Source organism: Hypanus sabinus, chromosome 7 (genome assembly GCF_030144855.1).
Source record: "Hypanus sabinus isolate sHypSab1 chromosome 7, sHypSab1.hap1, whole genome shotgun sequence".
Lineage (NCBI taxonomy): Eukaryota > Metazoa > Chordata > Chondrichthyes > Myliobatiformes > Dasyatidae > Hypanus > Hypanus sabinus.
The window spans coordinates 165,055,627-165,079,128 of NC_082712.1; the positions used below are offsets into that span (position 1 = coordinate 165,055,627).

Consider the following 23,502-nt stretch of genomic DNA (forward strand, 5'->3'; position numbering starts at 1 on the left):
TGGCAGCTCGACCTCGTTAAAAAACGGGCTCCGCCAGGTTTCAGATGCCCAAGACACGTCGTACGATGAGCAATCACCAAAAAGATCGGTGCAAAGCTTGTCATGATGGCGCCCCGCCGACTCCACCAGGAGTTAAGGGTACACACACACACCTTGTTTATACTGTTTACCGGTAATCACTCAACATTAAAATTAATTCAGAAACAGCTCAGAGGGACGGAGTTCCAGCATCATCTGTAAGGAGTCTATCCATCCTCTCCATGGAGTGGTGGATGTTCTCCGGGTGCTCCCACAGTCCAGGCAAACCAGTTAATAGGTTAATTTTTTTGTTCCTCTCAGTACCCTGTGGCTCATCGGGCGGCAACCTTGCTGGCTCTTCAGCATTTTGTCTGTTTTTAATGAGGCAGAGTTGCCAGCTTGATGCTCAAACTGGTACGATTGATAAGTGTGCAAGGAGCCTGCTGGATTTGAACCTCACTACACCTTCGGCCAGCTTAGCAGGTTATCTGGTCGTTGAAAATTGTCCTCTGATTAGACTATGGTTAAATCAGGGGTGTTGGGCAGTGCGGCTTGAAGGGACAGAAGGGCCTATTCTTTACGTAGTTTATTGTTAATTTGCCTTAGTACTGTCCATAAAAATCTATCATCTTTGATTTTCTCTTTTCAGCCTTAAAACTTTGAGTGGGTCAGCTTGACTTATTTGCATTCAAAATTGGAAGAGTTTAAAATCAAAACCCACGATTTTCCAGGAGTTAAAAAATGACACACAAAATACCTTTCAATTTATAAAGTCAAAACAAAAATACACAACACTTTAGAATTTTTTTTTTCACTTTTATTTCTCAAAATTTTACTAAATTGGATTTCCCATTGTAAATAGTTACACATCTGGTTCTCCAACAGCCTTAAAGGAGGGACATCTACTCTCTCAGATGCTGGAAATTCAGAGCAACAGCTATGGGCCAAGTCCTGATGAGAGGTCTCTCTTTACTTGGTTGTGTCTCTGTGTAACTCCAGACCCACCGATACGTTTGGCTCTGTACTCCCCCCTCAATTCACGGGCAATTGGAGATAGACCTTAAATGCTATTTTTGCCAGTGACGTCTACATACCATGAAGAAACATGTATTTTTTAAAATACAGATTTAATGCACACAGAAGAGAAGATGGAATTTTCAGATTTAGAGAGAAACTTTGGACGTCTTGGCATTTTTTGGTGTCATTATTGTCCAAAAACTCATTTTTTAAGGAAACTTCTAAAATGGAACACAATTGGTATAACTGACATAGATAACAGCTGTAAAATTTCACTACCAATATATAAACTCAAAAATTATTCAACTATAATGGTTATTACTAAGATGTACTTCCACAGCTTTAGTGTCGTTCCAGTGTAACTTCACTTTGTGGCTGAGTAGGTCTGCAACTCCAATATGCAAATCCACTTCTAGTCGGGCATCATAAACAGCGAGGGACCCAATCTATTACACATGGTCTCAAATATAAATACATCATTCCTCCTGGATTGGTCTATAATATCTAGGTTAAAAACCTCTGATAAAGCGAGACTGAATGAGAATCAAGACAGCTACTGACAAACAACTGCCTCAATGAATATGTCACATCAGCTAACCTTCCTCTGCACTGTTGCCTTGGTGTTTAGCATCCTTCAGAGGGTGAAAGGTTATCCGTGCTGCCCTTCATTCCTCAATCTTACTAAAGACAGGTTATCTGCTGATCTTCAAATCACTGGCTACATTGAAAATAGGCTGCCATATTTTTCCGAGAGCATGCGTTGAACAAGTGGTGAATTAATTGTAGACAAGATCTCCTGAGGCTGTGAAAGGTATGAAATATACAGATGCAAAATGGGACCAGGAAATGCTGGAAATACTCAGCAAGTCAGATCAAACAGGAACAGTTCATGTTTCAGATCAGTGACCCTTTGTCAGAACTTGAATGCAGACAGAAGTTTGTAAAACTGAAAGGGGGGGGGGGGTGGATGTCTCTGATAAGCCTAATTTTTACCCCCTCTTTTGTTTCTTACCCTCCCACCTCACACAGTAAAAGTAGAGGAGGTGCTGTTCCTGATCTGCCAGGCACGGCCCCCAGCTCTACATTTTGCAACTCCCATATTCTGTTGTCTAGGCCAAGGGTTCCCAATCTGGGGTTCACGGACCCTTGCCTAATGGCATTGGTCCATGGCATGAGAAAGGTCGGGGTTCCCTGGTCTAGGCTCTCCTGTATGTCCTCACTCTCTAAATGCTCCTATTCACTTATATTCTATCCCCACGTTCACTCAGGTTTTACCCTATCAAAGACTTCCTGCTCCACCACTGCATCTTCACAAGCTTCTTGTGTTTCCGTTCTATTCCGATGATGGGTCATCAATAGGAAACACTGACTGTTTCTTGTCCCACAAATGCAGCTGAACTGTTGAGTAATTCCATGTTTTCTGTTCGTTTGAGCTTTCCAGCATCTGTTGTTTTCTCTATCACTAGAACAATGAAGGTCTCTCATTTCTCTCTCAAACATAACTATTAACTCATTTAAACAGTTTGGAAAAAAAAGAAAATTCCAATGTCCTATCTGGGGAAAGATACCCAAAATACCCATTTATAAATTAAATTATAATCAGTCCTGGCAGAATGTGATTTTTTTCCTAATCTGTTAATGCTAATTATCAACTTCATCTCACACTGAGAAAATAGTTAATTTTCATTAATAGTAAGAAATTAGTAATGCAAAACGATGATCAGAGAAATCTTTTAAAATTAAGCAGACAACCTGAGGAAGATGCTTGTGCTTTGCACTTTGTTTGCGAATGTAACTATAAAACAATCATAATGATTTAAAGGAGGTAAGATTCATATGACTAATCTGTGGATATTTACTTTATATTGAGGCTCTTTATATTTTAAATTAAAAAAGGAGCTGCTGAGATTGTCTTTTCTCACAGCTTACATTTGATGCGATCATGAAAATTCCAATCAATTATATTCAAAACAAATGTGTCAAAGTAATGTTTATGCCAAAATTATTAAATAAATTCTGCCAAGCCTAGTTATAATGCATATTTAAGCTCATAATGTCTAGCCATTCACTGTTCCATCAAATGTCACTACAACCTTGACGTTGGGTTTGGAGGCTTGTGTGTTTTAAGGACCCAGAGAGCCATGCTGGCTGGAATCAGGGCTTTACGCTTTGGCTCTTGGTGGGGTCATCCATGTCAAACAGGTTAAAGAGTAGAGGCCAGACAGTGGTCCACCGGTCCACCAGGTTTGGGGGTACAGCTCAGGGTTAACGACCCTGACTGGTAAAACAAAACTCCGAAGGAAGCAGCAACGAGGAATCCTTCTATATTTGAGTGTGACAGTATTCCTGAGTCTCCCCCAGGGACTTACATGACTGACAGTAGTGAAAACCCAGAGGAAGCTAGGCGAGGGAAGCCCTGAAGATTGCAAGAGATGGAGGGCCTTCATTCCTGCCCCGAACACCAGTGACGTAACGAGCAGTAAGCAAACACACACGAATTCCAATTCCCAGCAGGAATGACAGCATTTGAGACTTCCATCGATCAATTTGAAGAGATTAAATTAATTTAACTAACGGCAACAGTAAAAATCTCTGACATCGACATACCATAAAACCAAAACAGCATGCTTCTGACTGAAGATGCATGTCTCAATTTTGTACTTAAAGGAAGTGCAATGTGAATGTAAGCTGATTGACCTTAGCTGGCAGTTAATTCTTGTGAAATTTCTTCAGCATTTTTCCCACCTTCAATATGCACAGTATTTTCCATCTTATTTCGAACTTTTAAGGCATGGTTTTACTTTGAGTAAAAATGTACTTGGAGATCAGAGCTTCTACTGGTGAACTTACTTTGCTTAAAGGAAAATGAGTCTCTCTGGAAACGAGAGTTGATGCAAACAGTCCTAAAATACCCCAGGTAAAAGACGATAAGCCACTTTATCTGTATAACGCCTCCAGTCTTTGCCATATTTGTTCAGGCATCGGTGTTCATCCCTGATACAGCGGTGGACCAGCAAGATAGACATGTAAATAATGTAGAAATATGGCAGGAGGTGTCCAGATCCGCAGGCCAGGCAGTAAGAAAGGGAGCCCATAAGATCGCCAGTGTAGTTAAGATGGCGTGCCAACCCCCAGAATCCAGAGATCAGCAGTTTGCTGTGGTGCGTTTTGCCATCGATGGACAAGTAGGTGCATTCAATGTAACTGGGCTTCTTGCCCCATATCTCACAGTTGCCCCCTGTGCGCCGGAAGAGATCCTTCTGGTGGTTGGCCATTCTGAAGATGTAGTAGCCAACCAACCCCAAGAGAAGAACAGCAATTGCTGTTCCAGTTGACAGCTGGACTGGGTTGTAGACGAGATACAGACCCTGTGATGAAGAACTGATCGTTAGCTCCAAACTTATAAATGAGGGCATCAAAATTCAAAGTACTTTATAAAACTTTGGTTACGCCACATTTGAAATATTGTATTAAGTTCTGGTCACCCCACTGACGTTGAGGCTTTGGAGAGGGTCCAGAAGAGGTTTACCAGGATGCTGCTTGGTTCAGAGGGCATGAGAGGCTGGATAAACTTGGGTTGTTTTCTCTGGAGCAGTGAAGGCTGAGGGGAGAGCTGATGGAGGTTTACAAGATCAAGAGTGGCATAGATAGGGTAGACAGGGTGTACCTGTTTCCCAGGGTTGAAATGTCTAATGCCTGAGGATATGTATTGAAGCTGAGCGGGGTAGGCTTAAAGAGGATGCGAGGGATGTTTTTTCACTCAGAGAGTGGTAGCTGTCTGGAATGTGCTGTCTGGTGTGATGGCAGAGGCAAATCCATTAGAGGCTTTTAAGAGACATTTAGATAGGCACATGGATGTGAGGAAGATGGAGGGATTAGTGCTTGTGATTTGCTTTTTAGGTGCTTTGGCACAACATTGCGGGCTGAAGGGTCGGTTCCTTGGTGTACTGTTCAATGTAACGTACATTTATTATCAAAGTATGTATACTACATACAACATTGATATTTGTCTCCTTACAGGCAGGCACAAAACAAAGGAACACAATAGAACCTATTTTTTAAAAAACACCCAATGTACAGTGAAAAAAAAATCAAAGTCTATAGGTTCTAGAATCAGTTCATAGTGGTGACTGAAGTTATCCACACCTGTTCAGGAGCCTGACAGCTGTAGTAATAACTGTCCCTGAAACTGGTGGTGTAGGGCCCAAGGCTTCTGCATCTCCTGCCTGATTGTATTAGTGAGGAAAGTGCCTGGGCTGGATGCTGGTGGATCTTTAATGATGGACGCTGCTTTCTTGTGGCACCACTCCTTGTAGATGTGCTAAGTGGTGGAGAGGGCTTTGTCTGTGTTGGTCTGGGATGTCTCCACCACTTTCAGTGGCCTTTTCTGTTTCTGGGCTTTTGGTGTTTCTATACTAGGCTCTGATGCAACAAGTTAGGATACTCTCCACCATGCACCTGTAGAGGTTTGTGAAAGTTTCTAGTGACCTGCCAAATCTACATAAACCTCTAAGGTAGAGGTGCTGTTCTTTCTTTGAGATGATACTTAAGTGCTGGTCCCAGACTAATCATCGATATTTGGTAGGTTGGGTTTTATTGTCACCGCCTCCCCCCACATTCTGTTACTGACGTGGGCAATCATGGTCTCCTCCATGATCATGATTGTTCTCGGCAAATTTCTACAGAAGTGGTTTGCCATTGCCTTCTTCTGGGCGGTGTCTTTGCAAGCTAGGTAACCCCAGCCATTATCAATACTCTTCAGAGATCGCCTGCTTGGCATCAGTGGTTGCATCACTAGGACTCGTGATTTGCACCAGCTGCTCATATGACCATCCACCACCTGGCCCCATGGCTTCACGTGACCCTGATAGGGGGTGGGAATAAGCCGGAGCTACACTTTGCCCAGGGCTGACCTGCAGGCTAGCGGAAGGAAGGAGTGCTCTACACCTCCTTTGGTAGAGACGTATCTCCACTTCACCACCCATCCTTAAGATAAAACATATTATTGCCACTTTTCCATCAAGGTGAAGGAATCTGAAAGCAAAGATATCTTAAATTGCCTTACCTGCAGAGTGTAAAGGTACGGAAGCCACACACAGTCTCCCCAGCCCAAGTACCAGCCAAAATGATCGTGGCAGATATCAATCGTCTTTAGGTACCAAGTTTCATTCCAGAAGAAATCCAGCACATAAACTGCCTAAGAATATAATAAGTTAATTGCATTACAGAGAATAAATGCATCTTCCAAATTAAAACAGACTGAAATATTTATTCAAGAAACTGAAATATCCTCTACCTGCAACACATTTACTAAGATCATAGAATTGGTCACTTGGCCATACAACTCTTGCTGTTTAGCAGCAAAGGAGAGGTTGATCAGAGTCCATGCTACAATACCAGGTCGGCCATTGAAGAAAAGCTTGAAGTCAAACCACTTCCCTAGGCGTGGATTGAATTCAATCCCCATCATGAAGTCGTAGAAAAAATTGCCAGTGAATTTGCTGAGGAAGAAGATTAGACAAGTTTAAGAAGTCTTTATTTCAAACAGATGGTTAAAAGGCAACATACCTGTGGTTAACATTGTTATGTTAAGCGCTAGGTCACACTAGTCCTAGCCTGCTGCCCCAAAACCTGCAGGAGTCATACACATCGACTCTAAGTTCAAAGTAAATTTATTATTAAAGAATGCAAATGTCACCTATCATCCAGTGTAGCCACAGGCTACCGTTAGACAGGTTATGTTCAAAATAAACCAACCCCCCCCCCCCCCCGACAATTGTCAGTTCATTCTTACTTCATGAAATGATTCAGTAAGTCTGCATGCTGAGTGTTTACTATAGACTGTTTGAAGGACAACCATTGATAGTAACAAGTCATCACCTGAAAGGCACTTCAAAGCAGACTGCAGATTAAATTCTTACCAATCATTTGCATTGGTGGGGAAGAAATATGCCTTCAACATTGCAAATATTGCCACTGCGTAGCCCAGGATGTTGGCACACCACAGGAGAGGAATCCAATGATCAAATATGATGGTGGCGGAGAACCAGCGCAGATAGTTGGCATTGGCAAACCAGAGACTATGGGTAATAATCCAGGCCTGTAATCCATTGATCTCATATTTATTGATCAGCCCTGCAGGTGTAAAGACACTCGTTAAGGATCATTCTAGATGATGACATATGGGTAGCATAATTAAGGATTAAATAAAAAGAATCAGCCCCCAAGAAATAAAACCTGTTTACAATTTAATGAGACATTCTGATTCTACATAGAGGAAGCCACTTGATCAACACTTCCTGACTTCCAATTAGATGGCGGTTTGATCAGGTGCAGCAGCCTCTGGGGAGCAAACCAAAGGTGTTTTTGTCCTTTTCTCCCCCACCTGCTCAATGGCAGAGGGGCTGGACTTGGTGCGGACCGTGTTACTGCCTGCTACAGGAAGGTACCGAAGGCATCGGAGCCAGTGCACGAAGGGAGCGTGCAGTCTACAGCAAGTGATTACACTGGGTGTTTCTCTTGCGGGCGCAAGACCCTGTAGGACACCGATAATGTAAAATGCTGCAAGTCCATTTCTCTTGTTTATTGGCACGACGATGGCGGGAAGCTGTGAGGCCTCTGTTGCAGCGAGGATTAGGCCCCAAGCGGTTGCTGCAGTCCAGGAGGGGAAAAGCAGAAGGCGGTGTAGTGCCGCGGCTCTGCTCAGTGTTGCCCTCCGGTGTTCAACTGGTGGGATGACAACCTGATTGCATTTGTGTGTACACATTAGTTTCTGTGGTCTGCTGAGAACGGCTTTCTCTTGCCGATACCACCATCAATTTACAGGGCATGTCACTCCAGAACTTGGGCTATACAGTAAATACATATATGTATATATTTTTTTGTGTGACTATATGTTTACTTGCTATCATAGATGTACTATATGTACCTTGTGCTGTGTATATTTTGTACCTTGGCCCCAGAAAAACAATCTTCTGTTTTGGCTGTATTCATGTGTGGTGAAATGATAATTGAACTGAGTAACACACACACAGGATGCTGGGGGAATGTTCCTGCCATTAGCATATTATTAAAACTGCTTTCCTGCCAATTAATGCACGTCTATTATGTCACACAACCTTCTGGTTATTTGCATATTCATGAAGCCATCCCTTAACACTGAAACAAAAAAGGCATCTTCCTCTGTAGGAGAAGACAAAAGATGAATGTTACTGTAATTAACACAATGTTAAAGGTGTTTGCTGCCACTTGGTGCAACAGATGCACAGATCTCTTTTGTCATTTAACCTTGTATATTCATTCTCCATCCATGAACACTGTAACTAAAGAGGGATGTTTTATGTGTCTGGATTTTGGAAGACACCGGTATTGAATGTTCAAAGGAGTTCTGTTATCGGGGATCGGCTGGAAGGGTTTCTAAGTATGCAATTCTGTAAATTTACCTGACTATCTTCAAATGGTTGAAGTTAAAATAAAGTGAATATTAAAATTTACCTGACTATATTCAAAATGGTGAAGTAGGTGACTATAGCAATTGGGATGTAAACATTTATTGTGATCTTTGTGTTGAAGTATACACCATCGTGTCAGGCGAGTGAGATTCTCCTGGACTCTCTCTGGCAGCTTCACTGTATGAATAAAGACTTTTAGACTTCCCAGTTACAGCTTCCGTATGACTGTTTTGAGGCAGTGAAGGCTTACTGGGCAAAAGGGCCTGTTATTATACAGTCATAGAAAAGCACAGCCCAGAAACAGGCCCTGTGGCTGATCTACAGAAAAATTTAAACTGCCTCGTCCCATCGACCTGCACCAGGACCAGAGCCTTCCATATCCCTACCATCCATGTACATATCCAAGCTTCTCTTAAACGTTGAAATTGAGCTTGCATCCACACTCCCACAACCCTCCGAGTGAAGAAGTTTCCTCTCATGTTCTCCTTAAACACCTTAACCCATGACCTCTGGTTATTGTCCCACCCAACCTCAGTGGAAAAAGCCTGCTTGCATTTATACCTCTCATAATTTTGCATAACTCAATCAAGTCTTCTCTCAATCTTCTACATTCCAAGGAATAAAGTCCCAACCCATTCAATCTTTCCTAAAAAACTCATGTCTGCCAGACCCAGCAATATCCTTGTAAATTTTCTCAGTATTCTTTCAACCTTACTTACATCTCTCTTGTAGGCCAGTGACCAAAACTGCACACAATAATCCAAATTAGACCTCACCAATGTCTTATACAACTTCAACAATCCTGTACTCAATACATTGATTTATGGAGGCTAATGTGCTTTCTTTACAACCCTATCTACCTGTGTCATCACTTTCAATGAATTATGGACCTGTATTCCCAGATCCCTTTGTTCTACCACACTCCTCAGTGCCCAACCGTTTACTTAAGACTTGCCCTTGTTGGTCCTACCTCACACTCACACTTCCTGCACTAAGTTCCTCCCACCATTTTACAGTCCATTCTTCCAGCTGGTCCAGGATCCCCCTGCAAGCCTGGGCAGCTCTCCTCATTGTCCACTACACCCCCAAACTTGGTGTCAACTGCAAAATTGCTGATTCAGTTCACCACATTATCATCCAGAACACTGATATAGATGGCAAACAGCAGCCCCGGCAACGACCCCTGCAGCACATCATTAGTCACAGGGCTCCAGTCAGTGAGGCAACCATCTACTATCACTCCCTGGCTTCCCCCACAAAGCCAATGTCTATTAAGCTGTATCTCTAAATCTAAAAAAGAAAACAATAAATTGTGTTCTAAAACATTGCAATAATCTCACCCTCACTCCCATCCCCTATAGATTCTTACAATTTGCATGTGTTGAATGAGCAACTCACACAAAATGGTAGAGGAACTCAACAAGTCAGGTAGCATCTATGGAGAGGAATAAACAGTTGGTGTTCCAGGCAGAGACCCTTCATCAGGAATGGAAAGGAAGAGGAGAAAAACTGGAATAAGATGATGGGGAATGGGAAGGGATACAAGCTGGCAGGTGATTGGTGAAAAAGCAGTGAGGGGGAAGGTGGGTGGGTGCAGAGGAGGAATGAAGTAAGAAGCTGGGAGGTGTTGGATGGAAGAGGTAAAGTGCTGAAGAATATCAGAATAATACAGGGAGGGGCCATGGAGAAAGGCGGGGCGGGGGCGGGGAAGGGAACCAGAGGGAGATGATAGGCAGGTGAGAGAGTAACCAGAAAGAGGAATGGGGAAAACAAGAGAAGGGGAGGGGGTAGTAATTACTGGAAGTTAGAGAAATTGATGTTCACGCTGTCAGGTTGGAGGCCACCCAGACAGAATATGAGATACTTCTCATCCAACCCGAGTTTGGTCTCATTGTAACACTCCTGTCCTTAGATGCTATCTGACTCTGAGTTCAATGACTCAATTTATACAGTCTACAACCTGAAATACTTACTCTTCACAGACATCCACAAAACAGAGAAAACAAAACCCGAAGAATGAATGATAGAAAAATGTTTGAACCCCAGAGTTCCTCCAGCACTTTGTGTGTGTTGTTCAAGATTTCCAGCATCTACAGAATGTCTTGTGTTTACATGTGTATAATGCTTTTAATGCAATAAAACACTCCATCAGCTGAATTTGACACTGAACCACAACAGCAGTTGGCCAAATGCTTGGTCAAGTGGGAAAGTTTAATGAGAAGAACGTTATGGAGGTTGAGATGCTTACGGAGACTGCTGTGAGCAAAGCTGTTGAGAATAATAACCACACTTCACTGTCTGTACAAATCTTTGGGACACCATGAAAGAAATATGCACGCTGCAATATGAATTCATACTAATTCAAGTTTTGTTTTAAAGATATAAATCTGGAACTATCAACTCACCCTTCTTGCAATCGAAGCAAAGGTAAAAGTATGAACGTACTTTATGAATTCAATATCTAAAGTTATCTTCAGTGTTTGCTTGAGAAATTAAACATTTAGTTTCATGTTCAAATGATTTACAATTATGAACAAAAAACAATACAGGAGTGATGGACCAAGCAGAGCTACACATTTAATATAGTCAAATTGTAGATTTTTACTTTTAATAAATCATGAAGTACCAATGCTGAGTGAACTGTCTTTTTTTCACACTGATGGCAGAATGTCTTGTGCCTTTGTTGTGTTACAAATTCCCGTAACTGGATTACTTACCAGCAAAGATAGAGAGCTCCGTTGAAGTCTGATGGTACTATTTTTAAAAGTCTTTATTTATAAAGGGGCACAAAAATAAGATTAATACAAACATTCAGATAATATATGTCGTCAATACTCAATCTAAAAGCGCGGATATAATAATAATCATCAATACGAAATAGCTCGATCGTTTGTCTGGGGATAATATATTGTCCGATGGAAATATAAAAGTCACTCAGTTCCTGCAGGCTTCAGCCTTTGGGGACCGCTGGGTTTTCACTTGTTGGAGAGAGAGAGATTTGTGAGAAAAGAAACTTGCCCGGGTCTTTTATGAAGCAAATCCGTTGAATCGGGGAAGTTGGTTCCCCGTTGTTAGTTCAAGAAAATCGTTTCTGTGGTACCTGCCACCGGCCCCCAGGTGAGGGAACCGAACGCACATGGCTTCCCGCTTCTATGGGATCGTTAGCGTTTCTTCTGGTGCGTCTGAAGGGGTTGTTCCCCCAGACCCTCTTTTATACTTCCTCACGGGGTCTCAGATGTCAATCAGGTTGGAGTGATGCAATCTCTCTCTCAACCAGCCCACTTTGCCCGCGTGCTTATATGTAGCATAGTCCCCAATCCACAAACGTGGTCTCCAGGAGACAATGGCCAGGTCTCTCTCATTTCCTGGGTCTTCTGAGCCAACCCAATAATGCTCTTCCGATTCTCACAAAGGAGGGGGCTCCCCCGCCCCTTCGGCCCCTCAGAGCTGTGGTGCATTCATAACACCCCCTTTCTTCAAAGCGTTTTCACCAGCGGTGAAACGAAGTAGTACAGAGTCTTACAAGGTTTTAGAAGCTAACACAATACAAAAGTTTTTTTTCTACAGAGTAATACAGTGATACATTCAATTCAGCATCCAAACGGTTAACGATTACAGTGCCATTTCCTTTAATATTTTAACATCTTGTCCCTTCCTAAAGTCTTGTAGCATCAGACTTCAACTTAATAACCACCTTCTTTTTCCAGCAACAAAACTAAGGAGTTGTGATCTTCGCTTATGTGCATCTACAAAAATTTATGCGAATACTAATCGTTTCGGTCACTTAACAGGCAGGTTTCCAAGGGGGCTGTCTTTATTATTCACAGGCTGTGGCGAAATCCCGTACAAACTGCTTTCCTATTTAAAATGGCATCCCCATTAACCATCGCCTCTTTTCTGGTGAGTTCCCACGTGGGGAACTTGAGTAATCTGGCGAGGTAAACTCCCGCCCGCCTTTTTCATAGGGGCTTACTTTATCAACACCGTGTCCCAAACTTAGACCATTTCCACCCAATTCTTTAATTTTACCCAGGTGGCTAGCCCCCTCATCAGGACCCTTCAGGCTATTGGGTTTTAATTCGAACTCTTTGTTCACGCAGCATTTCGAGTTCGGCCTCTTCACACCACATCCTGGCATAACAATAGAGTGGGGGGCTCCGCTATCTCCCGGCTTACTCAGTAAGTGGTTTAAAATTCCTTCATTCGACTTGGGAACTACAGACTTTCCGTTTCCTTCAATAATAATTCTTATCTCCCCATTCTTAAATTCTGCATTAACTTTGAACACACCTTCGAGCACAAACACCTGGGAACTCTCACTTCCCACCATTACCAAGGTTAACCCTTTTTCCACTGAACCAAGTCTATCTGACCCACAAGGACGGCCGCCCCATTCCACTGAATCAAATACCTCAGACTTTTTCTGAGCTCCGTTACTAGGTTCAGTATCACGTGCATCCCCATCTTGGACACACTCAAACGGGACATTGGCCTCTTCCAGGCTTTCAATACCCGTACCCTTTTCAAATTCTAAGTTCCCCCATTTCTCCCAGGTACTCTCGGGGCAACTCCCTTCTGGAGTAACCTCAACCCCGTGGGCTGAAACAACCTCATCTCCAACCCAGCAGACTTCTTCGAGGTAAGGGCACCCTTTTCATCTCGGGCTGCCCTCATTTCATTATCGGGAACACCTTTAGAATTTTAAACTTCTTCAAACAGTTCTGCCAAACCAGACAGATCATCCTTGTCCAACTCTGGACCTTTTAACAACTCTATCTGTTTCTCATCTTTATTTTCTGCCTCTAGGACCTTTCTCCTCGCTAAAAGCAGATCTACCTCCGCTCCCTTACCCTCTTTTACTTTACTACTCTTCGTTTTACCACCCTCTAAACCCTCATGGTACAGGGTCGGTAGAAACGTCTCGGCCAAATCAAAACTGGCCAGATTTAAACTGCTCTCGTTCTCAGCTGCCTTTCTCGACATGCTGCGAGTGACCGCGCATGCGGGATAGATCTGGGACTCTAGGGGCGGAGCCTCAACACTCACCGGCCGGCTGGTCCTCGTCATGGCTGCCCAAACCTTACCACCTGCTAAATCGTTACCGAGAAGGACTACGCGTCAGTTCTCGGGAATTCTGATGGCACCCCTATTTCAACGGGTCCAGACACCAGCTCACAATCCATAATGACCTCATGTAAAGGCACCATTTCTATCCTTTTACTTATTCCCTTTACAGCTACCCTTCTCGTCTTTCGACCAAACTCTAGTACCTTACTGCTGATCAACGACAGCTCAGCCCCCGTGTCTCTCCAGATTTGTATGGGAACTGGTGTGTCTCCCTCCCTCACAGACACGGTTCTGTGTGACAGACAAGTCTCCAACCCTTCTCGTACTCTGTCTACCTGGGGCTCTCTTGTCAATCTACTGATTACCATGGCACATCCGAGAGGGACTGCTGCTGTCCCTTTTCCCGTCTCCCTCCTCGGAGCAAAGCATTGAGACGCAACATGCCCACTCTTCCCACAATTAAAACAGGTCAAGCCCTGAAATCTCTGGCCGTCTTGCCTTTCCCCCTCAACATACTGCTAGCTCCCGGTGGGACCTCTGCCTCAGCCGGTGGGCTTTCTCGATCGTTCCCACGGTCTCTCTGGGAACTTTTATTCGAGGAAAACTTTGTCTTGTTCATATTCATCCGCGTACCTAGCAAATTCTGAAATGGACTTATTCGGCTTCTCATTCAAATACATCTGGATGTCCTCCGAAACACAACCTTTAAATTCCTCAATCAAAAGTAACTTCCTGAGAAACCCATAATCCTCGTCCACTTTTTCCGCGGTGCACCAACGGTCCAAGAGCACCCCCTTCTCATAGGCAAACTCGGTATACGTCTGATTCCACCCTTTTCGTAAATTTCTGAACTTTTGTCTATCTGCTTCAGCTACTAGCTCATAACCCCGGAGAATGGCCACCTTTACTTTGTCATAACTCTCCTCCTCCATGGACAACGCCGCATATGCCCGCTGTGCCTTTCCCTTTTAACACACTTTGTAACAACACCACCCACTGATCTCTGGGCCACTTCTGATTCACTGTCACCTTTTCAAAAAGCAAGAAATAACTATCAACATCCGTCTCCTCGAACGGGGGTACTAACCTCAACTCCCGACTAACATTAAACCGCTCCCCTCGGTCTGACCCCTGACCGCGTTGCTCTTGCTTTAACTTCTCCATCTCCAAGTCATGTTTCCTGGTTCTCTTTTTCCTCTGCCTCCAGCTGTTTTAACCTCATTTCATGCTCTCTTTCTCTCTACTTTCTCTCTTTCGGCCCTCTCCCTCCCTCTCTTTCTCTCGGCTGCTTCCAGCAGCTTTAACTTGATTTCCTGTTCCAGCCTTAATTTCTCCAACTCTAACTGAGCCGTCCTACTAGCTGGTACCTTTTCAGGGATATTTTCCAATATCTCAGCTGCAAACACATTCTTCCCAATATAATACCAAGTTATTGCCCTTCGCACCTCCTGCTTTTCCATGGACAACCTCACCTCTGTGAGGTTTAGCCCTTTTGCCAGATTTATCAAGTCCGATTTGGTGGCCGCCTCTAGAGTCAGGTTTTCTATAAATTCATCCACGTCCATCTTTGCTGGTTTCCCGTCTGGCTACCCGCGTAACCAGATCCAAGTTTGGACTTACAATCCCGATTCACTGGCCTCCCAATTTGGTGTCAAATCTCGAGACGAGAACCCCAACTTTGTTACGAATTCCTGTAACTGGATTACTTACCAGCAAAGATAGAGAGCTCCGTTGAAGTCTGATGGTACTATTTTTAAAAGTCTTTATTTATAAAGGGGCACAAAAATAAGATTAATACAAACATTCAGATAATATATGTCGTCAATACTCAATCTAAAAGCACAGGTATAATAATAATCATCAATACGAAATAGCTCGATCGTTTGTCTGGGGATAATATATTGTCCGATGGAAATATAAAAGTCACTCAGTTCCTGCAGGCTTCAGCCTTTGGGGACCGCTGGGTTTTCACTTGTTGGAGAGAGAGAGATTTGTGAGAAAAGAAACTTGCCCGGGTCTTTTATGAAGAAAATCCGTTGAATCGGGAAAGTTGGTTCCCCGTTGTTAGTTCAAGAAAATCATTTCTGTGGTACCCGCCACCGGCCCCCAGGCGAGGGAACCGAACGCACGTGGCTTCCTTCAAATGGCTTCCTGCTACTACGGGATCGTTAGCGTTTCTTCTGGTGCGTCCGAAGGGGTTGTTCCCCCAGACCCTCTTTTATACTTCCTCACGGGGTCTCAGATGTCAATCAGGTTGGGGTGATGCAATCCCTCTCTCAACCAGCCCACTTTGCCCGAGGGCTTGCACGTAGCATAGTCCCCAATCCACAAACATGGTCTCCAGGAGACAATGGCCAGGTCTCTCTCATTTCCTGGGTCCTCTGACCCAACCCAATAATGCTCTTGCGATTCTCACAAAGGAGGGGGCTCCCCCGTCCCCCGCCCCTTCGGCCCCTCAGAGCTGTGGTGCATTCATAACAGTTGTAATATATGGAGGCAGGACTGCAGCATAGCAGTTAACTCAGTGCTTTATAGCGCCAATGATCATGAGTCATCCCACTGCTGTTGGTAAGGAGTTTGTATGTTCTCCCTGTCACTACTTGCATTTCCTCCAGGAGCTCTGGTTTCCTCCTACATTCCAAGGATGTACAAGTTACTTACTCGCAACACGCACAAAATGCTTCGGCAGGTTTCGGCTCGAAACATTGACTGTACTCTTTCCCACAGATGCTGCCTGGCCTGCTGAGTTCCTCCAGCATTTTTGTGTGTGTTGCTTGGATTTCCGGCGTCTGCAGACTTCCTCTTGTTTGTGTTTCAGGTTACTCACCTACTGCCCGCTACGCCCGCTGGCACTTAGGGCAGCAATGAAGGTCCCCCATCTCTGTCTGTCCTTGGCATCTTCTCTACTGTGCCCCAGGTGAGGTTCAGGGTCCTCTTTCTGCCTCCACAGTGCCGTTGACTTTGGTCTCCCCCGTTTCCTCTCCCATTGCATGGTCCAATGAAGTGCTGTCTGATGATGGAGTTGACCTCCCTTCTCATTAAGTGCCCCCAATCCACCTCCAACGATTTCTCATGATGACTGTGGCCATGTCCGTATCGGTTAGGTACATGAATCGTGGGCACACTATGTTGGTGCCAGGAGCACGGTAAGACTAGAGAGCTGCCCACAGCACATCCTCCGACTGCGCTGGTCATTGATGCGTTCACTGTTATGTGTCGACGTTACCATACATCCAATCAATCACAACAGAACTGGTAAAATTCTTTTTGATATATTGCTGGCTAAAATAAAGAGGTTGTTCTTACCTGCAGGAGTGCATGCACCATTTTGAATTCCGCCAATATAGCCAGGAAACAACTTATGGCAAACGTCAGGCACACAAATGTACAAAAACACCTGGAATTCATTTACAGAAAATAACATTTTAGTAATTAGCATTAAGCTATTCTGCACACATTTTTAAGAATTGTACTTCACTTGGTTTCTTTGAGAATCACTTGTGTGGAAAAAAGGGGGAGGTTTTAATGAGGTGCAGGCATTTGCAAACAAGTAATTGGAATCATCAGATGGAGTCTCCTCCAGTTTTAAGGCTCATTAGTTTCTCTCTAGCCCAAAAGCAAAACACCACAGAAGGCGAAAAAAGTTAAAATGTTCGAAGCACTGAAGCAGTGCATGTGAAGATGCCGCTGCCTGTAAGGAGTTTGTACGTTCTCCCTGTGACCGCGTGGGTTTCCTCCAGGTGCTCCGGTTTCCTCCCACGGTCCAAAGACCTACCAGCTGGTAGGTTAATTGGTCATTGTAAATTGACCCGTGATTAGGCTCGGATTAAATTGGAGGATTGCTGGGAAGGGTGGCTCGAAGGGCCTACCTTTCACTGTATCTCAACAAAAACAGCAGGAAAACAATTCCAGATTTGCAGAAAACTTAAAGAGATTCTTGGTTGCAGAGAAATGAGAGAGTCAGGGAGAAGAAATCCAGAGGTTAGATTAGATTCGATTCCATTAGCTTTACTTGTCACATATGCAGTATAATGCATTGTCTGCATCAGATTAAATCAGTGGGAATTGTGCTGGGCAGCCTGCAAGTGTCACCATACTTCTGGCGCCAACATTACTTGCCCACAACTCACTAGCCCTAACTGAACGTCTTTGGAATGTGGAAGAAAACAGGAGGAAACCTACACAGTGACGGGGAGAATGTACAAACCTCAGACAGACATCGGCGCTGTAACAGGATTACACTAATCATTACAATACCATGCTGCCCACCCCACGGTGATGGGATAGCTTCGTTTGATTTTGCATGGGGTGGTAACCATTTTATGATATCTGTCATCACCAATACAATCTTCTATATGGTGCTGCGCTGGGGCAAAGGCATCAACGTGAGTGATGGCTCAATAAACTGATGAAAGGCTGGCTCTGTTTTAGGAGTCAAACTGGTCACTTTGTGGTAGAACAAAGGACCCTATGGAAAATCCTGGCAATTCTGGACAATGTTTCTCTCCCTCTAAATGCCACCTTGGCTGAACAGAGGAGTGCTTTTAGTAACAAACTAAGACAACTGTGCTGCTCCAAAGAACACTAAATGAGATAATTCTTACTCTTGGCTATTAAGCTCTATAATACAGTTGGGGAAGTGATGACCCCCTCCTGATAGACTGTTTGAGGTAACTTATTTTCTATTCTTTCTTATTTCTCTTCTAATATTTGTATACCTGTGCACTTGTAATGCTACTGTGACACTGTAATTTCCTTTGGGATCAATAACGTATCTAACTACCCATACAAGTAATTGAACAGAGAAAGGTGGATGGGATGAAAGTATGTAGCAATATATTCAAATTTTAAAATACTGAGAGATGTGGATTAGATCATTGAAACAAACAGAAGGGTTAAGGCAGCCTACGGGCATCTTGCCTTTTGTACCCAAGGCACCAGAATGTCAGAACGGTAAAGTCATGTTTAAACTGCAGACAAAAATGTAGTCACAACACAGCTCACGTACTGCATACCATCTCAATTTCCACGACAGTAAGGAATGATAACACTTCAGGCAGTACTATAACGAACTCCACAGCCACACTCCAGAACCAGATTCATGCTTAATATCACTGGCATATGTCGTAAGATTTCTTGTTATGCTGCAGCAGTACATTGCAACACATAATAAAAAACATATATAAATTACAATAGAAATATACAGTGCATTCCGGTTAATTGGGACATTGGTTAATTAGGGAGCCGTTTATTTGGGACGACTCTTAAAGAACAAAAGCTAAATTGAGAAAACATCCGGGATTCCCTTCATTTATTTGAGTTGATACGGCACTTATTTTGGGCAGGAGACTGGTGCCAAGCAGTTTCTAACTAGGGTCAGTCGAATATACTTGCGTGACATTAGACACTGCACCATGCTCAGAGCAGTCAGTTTTTAAATGGTGTCTGCTGTGTGGGTGTTCAAAAGCAGTGATTTTTGTCACTGATAATTGGTGAGAAATAAGCAGTAAGACAATTTGGAACTATTTTGCTCACTATGGTTTCAAACATTCAGGCTTGGAGTTGCTAGAAAATTAAACAATTTCACTACTTCAACAAATTAATCATCTTGAATGTTAAGATGAGGATGCAATCAAGGGCAGTCCACTATCTGCACTACATGTCTGCACTGATTTTCTTCATTTACAGTTAGTTAAAAGAACACACCAGCATTCCTCCATTGATAACTGGTAGGAACTAATAGTTTTATAGAGGAATTGGTACTGTTCTAACAGGTTTTGTATTTTATTTAAATTCATAAATTGTTACTTAGTTGAACTGTAGTTTGTCATTTTTATACCATTTAACGATTTCCATGAAACTTGAACGAAGTGGGGCAGCTGCTTAATTGGGCCAAGGTGTACCAGCTCTAATGTGTCCCTCATAACCAGAATCCATCATATAAACACAAACACTAATTAAATAAATATTGTAAAAAGAGGCATAAATAAACAGGTAGTGAGGTAATGTTCATGGCAGACGAGGAAGAAGCTATTCCTAAGTGTGCGTCTGTAAGCTCTTGTACGTCCTCCTTGATGGTAACAATGAACTGAATTGAATTAGCTTTATTACTTACATCCTTCATAAACATGAGGAATAAAAATCTTTATGTTATGTCTCTGTCTAAAGGTGCAATATATAATAATTAATAATAAATAGTATGTACAACAGGACAGTCAATATAACACAGAAATACAGTTGTATCAGCACAAATTTATCAGTCTGATGGCCTGATGGAAGAAGCTGTCCTGGAGCCTGCTGGTCTCGGCTTTTATGCTGCAGTACCGTTTCCCGGATGGTAGCAGCTGGAACAGTTTGTGGTTGGGGTGACTTGGGTTCCCAATGATCCTTCAGGTCCTTTTTACACACCTGTCTTTGTAAATGTCCTGTATAGTGGGAAGTTCACATCTACAGATGCGCTGGGCTGTCCGCACCACTCTCTGCAGAGTCCTGCGATTGAGGGAAGTACAGTTCCAATACCAGGCAGTGATGCAGTCAGTCAGGATGCTCAATTGTGCTCCTGTACAAAGATCTTAGGACCTGGGGGGGGGGGGGGGGGCCTATACCAAGCTTCTTCAACCGTCTGAGGTGAAAGAGGCATTGTTGTGCCTTTTTCATTGCACAGCCAGTAGGTACGGACCACGTGAGATCCTTGGTGATGTTTATGCCGAAGAACTTAAAGCTGTTCACCCTCTCAATCCCAGATCTATTGATGTCAATAGGGGTTAGCCAGTCTCCATTCCTCCTGTAGTCCCTTGTGATGGCGGTCCTTAATGACGAATGCTGCCTTCTTGGGGCATTGCCTTTAGAAGATGCCCTTGTTGCTGGGGAGGCTGGTGTCCACGATGGAGCTGGCTGAGTTTGCAACCCTCTGCAGTTTTTTATGATCCTGTCCACTCAGTGATTCAACCAGTTAGAATGCCCTCTGTTGTACGTTTGTAGAAAATTGCGAGTTCTTGGTGACATACCAAAATCTCCTCAAACGCCTAATGAAATATAGCCACTGATGTGACCTCTTTGCAATTCCATCAATACGTTGGGCTTAGGGTAGATCTTCAGAGATGATGACACCCAGGAACTTGAATCAAAAGAATGTGTCTCCCAATGTTCAACAGACCTTCCTGGGTCCCTAGCAGTTGGGAACATCTGCAATACCGATTCCAAGAGACTCTTCCAGCTTGCTGATTGACACTGGAAATTCATAGAACAAAGAACACTACAGCACCACATTTGCTCTTTGACCCACAATGTTATGTTGACCTTTTGACCTACTCCAAGATTAATCTAACCCTTCATAACCTAAACAACCCTCCAGTTCAGCTTCTCATCCGAAATGTTGACTCTTTATTCTTCTGCTTAGACGCCGCCTGATCTGCTGAGTTCCTCCAGCATTTTGTGTGCGTTACTCTGGATTTCAACATCTGAAGAACCTCGTGTTTATTACTTAGTTGTTGTTAGCCATGCCTCTTCCGCCAACACAGCATACCCAAGATTCACTAACATTAACCGCTCCAACTTTGGAACGTGAAGGGAAACTGGAGCATGTGGAGGAAACCCAGAGCTCGTGGTAAAAAGGTACAGACACCTTACAGGCAGCAGCAGGAATTGAACCCCTCTGGCACTGCAATACAATGTGCTACACCATAACAAAATGTCAGAATATAAAATTTCTTCTCATTTAAAATACTTATTTACTGATGAACTTAAAAGACTTTAAAAACTGCTTCACATGGATATGCAAAAATCCTGCTAGCAATCCTCGCTGTAAATTGTTTACATACAATCCAGGGCTTTTGTTAAATACAAGCTTCTTTCCTTTGAAGTTGCATTCTGCTGCCATTGCTCTGTAATTAAACATACCTTAAACCTGGTTAAGACCTGGTTTTAACCAGGTTTGACCACAGAAGCCATGGATGTTTCCAATCCAGCAGCAGATAAGTGCAGTATTTCAACTGAGATTAAAACAAATGCTCTGCCTGCTGTCTGAAGTGGGTCACAAACAATGTTCCCTCTAAGGTGTGCACACACATCTTTTGCTACTCGCGCACAAAGGAATTTAAACTGCGCGTAAAAGGCCGTCACCCTCTACCTCGCTGGCACGTTAAATATATTTCACGCTCCTACACAATCGCATTTCCTTTTCCAGTTTCTGATGCGGACAGCATTAACAACGTTGCGACGATCTGTCTGCAGGTTTTCGAACTGGCTCATTTATATCGTTTTTATGGACGAAATTATTCAGTGCGCACAAGATTTTTGTGCACACCGATCATTACAAATTAGGGGGGCCATTGATCACAAATGACCTCCCTGCACTACCGTACTGCGCAAAAGTCTTCGACACATATATATAGCCGAGGTGCCTAGGACCTTTGCACAGGACTGCGGTAATTTTATATGCTGTACTGCACTGCTGCCATAAAAAAAAATCATGAAATATATGAGTGATGATAAACCTGATTCTGATGTCGGTGTCTATTGTGGATTGAGAGTGGGAAGGGGACAGGGAGAGGGGAATCGTGGTGGGGGAAAAAGGGAAGGGAGAAGGGTGAAGCAGCAGAGAGACATTCTGTAATGATCCATAAACCAATTGTTTGGAATTAAATGGTGTCTCAGGGCTGGGTGTGTCTGTATCTGCGCCACACCACCCCTGGCACTCCTTCTCTGCCACCTGTCCCACACCCTACCGCGGCCATTCCCAACATTCTTTGGCAACAATTCCGCCAAATTTAGAAACTCGCTCTCTGCTCCACATTGACAAAAACAGTACTGTGCAAAAGTCTTAGGTACCCTCGCTATATATATGTGCCTGAGACCTTTGCAGTTCTGTATCTATACCTTTTCATTAACAGCACACCATCGCATTTCTGTCACTGTTATCAGAATGTTATCATTATTGGAAGCACTTGCAGGCTGCCCAGCATTGTCCTCACTGGTTTGTTTTGACACAAACAAAGCATTTTTGTTCATCCTTACCAGATTGCTGTCATTGAAACAGGGACAGCAATTAGAGTATCAGTTGACAGTACCAGTAACCAATGTTCAATTCCTGCCAGTGTCTGGAAAGAGTCTGTACTTTCTCCCTGTGACTGTGTGGGTTTCCTCCGGGTGCTCTGGTTTCCTCCCACAGTCCAATGTTAACGTTAGTAAGTTGTGGCCAAGTTGTGTTGGTGCTGAAAGCGTGGCAACAGTTGTGGGCTGCCCCCAGCACGATGTGCTGGTCATTGACAGAAACGGTGCTCTCCACTATACGCTTCGCTGCACGTGTGACAAATAAAGCTCATCTTCAAGATTGCCGTTTGTGGGATCTTACCATCCACATCAGTCACTGCATTTCTTATATTTCAAAAGCACTTTGCCCTCCTGAATAGGCATGGAAATAAGTATATGAATTAAACCTTCCTCCTTAAAGAACTTTTACAACACTGTAGCAGTAAAACAGGCCCTTCAGCCCATCAAGTATGTGCTGAACTATTAATCTGCACAGTCCCATTGACCGGCACCAAGACCTATACCCCTCCCATCCATGGGCTTATAATGTTGAAATCAAACCAGCATCCACCACTTCTGCTGATGGCTTGTTACACTCTCGTCACCCTCGAGTGAAGACATTCTCCCTCGTGCTCTGCTTAAAAACTTTCCACCTTTCACCCTTAATCCCTGGGGCGGTACGGTAGAGTAGTGGTTATCACAATGCTTTACAGTACAGGTGACCAGGGTTCAATTCCTGCCACTGCCTGTAAGGAGTTTGTACGTTCTCCCTGTGACTGCGTGGGTTTCCTCCAGGTGCTCCGGTTTCCTCCCACAGGCCAAAGACAGACTGGTTGGTAGGTTAATTGGTCATTGTAAAATTGTCTTGTGATTAGGCTCAGATTAAATCAGGGGATTGCTGGGTGGCATGACTCAAATG

The 23,502-nt window shown here is 43.6% G+C and overlaps 1 protein-coding gene across 4 annotated transcripts in view; it reads right to left on the reverse strand.

The window, feature by feature from the left end:
* Window positions 1-825: 825 nt before the first annotated feature.
* The window catches only part of dhcr7 (7-dehydrocholesterol reductase), a 52,298-nt gene continuing 29,621 nt past the window's right edge, over window positions 826-23,502 (reverse strand). For all 4 annotated transcript variants that reach the window (XM_059976045.1, XM_059976046.1, XM_059976047.1 and 1 more), the window contains 5 exons: window positions 16,860-16,950; window positions 6,957-7,170; window positions 6,332-6,536; window positions 6,101-6,232; window positions 826-4,403 (listed from right to left, as the gene is read on the reverse strand). In XM_059976045.1, coding sequence (XP_059832028.1) covers window positions 3,939-4,403; window positions 6,101-6,232; window positions 6,332-6,536; window positions 6,957-7,170; window positions 16,860-16,950 — 1,107 coding nt within the window. In that variant the 3' untranslated portion in view covers window positions 826-3,938. The remainder of the gene's footprint in view (window positions 4,404-6,100; window positions 6,233-6,331; window positions 6,537-6,956; window positions 7,171-16,859; window positions 16,951-23,502) is intronic.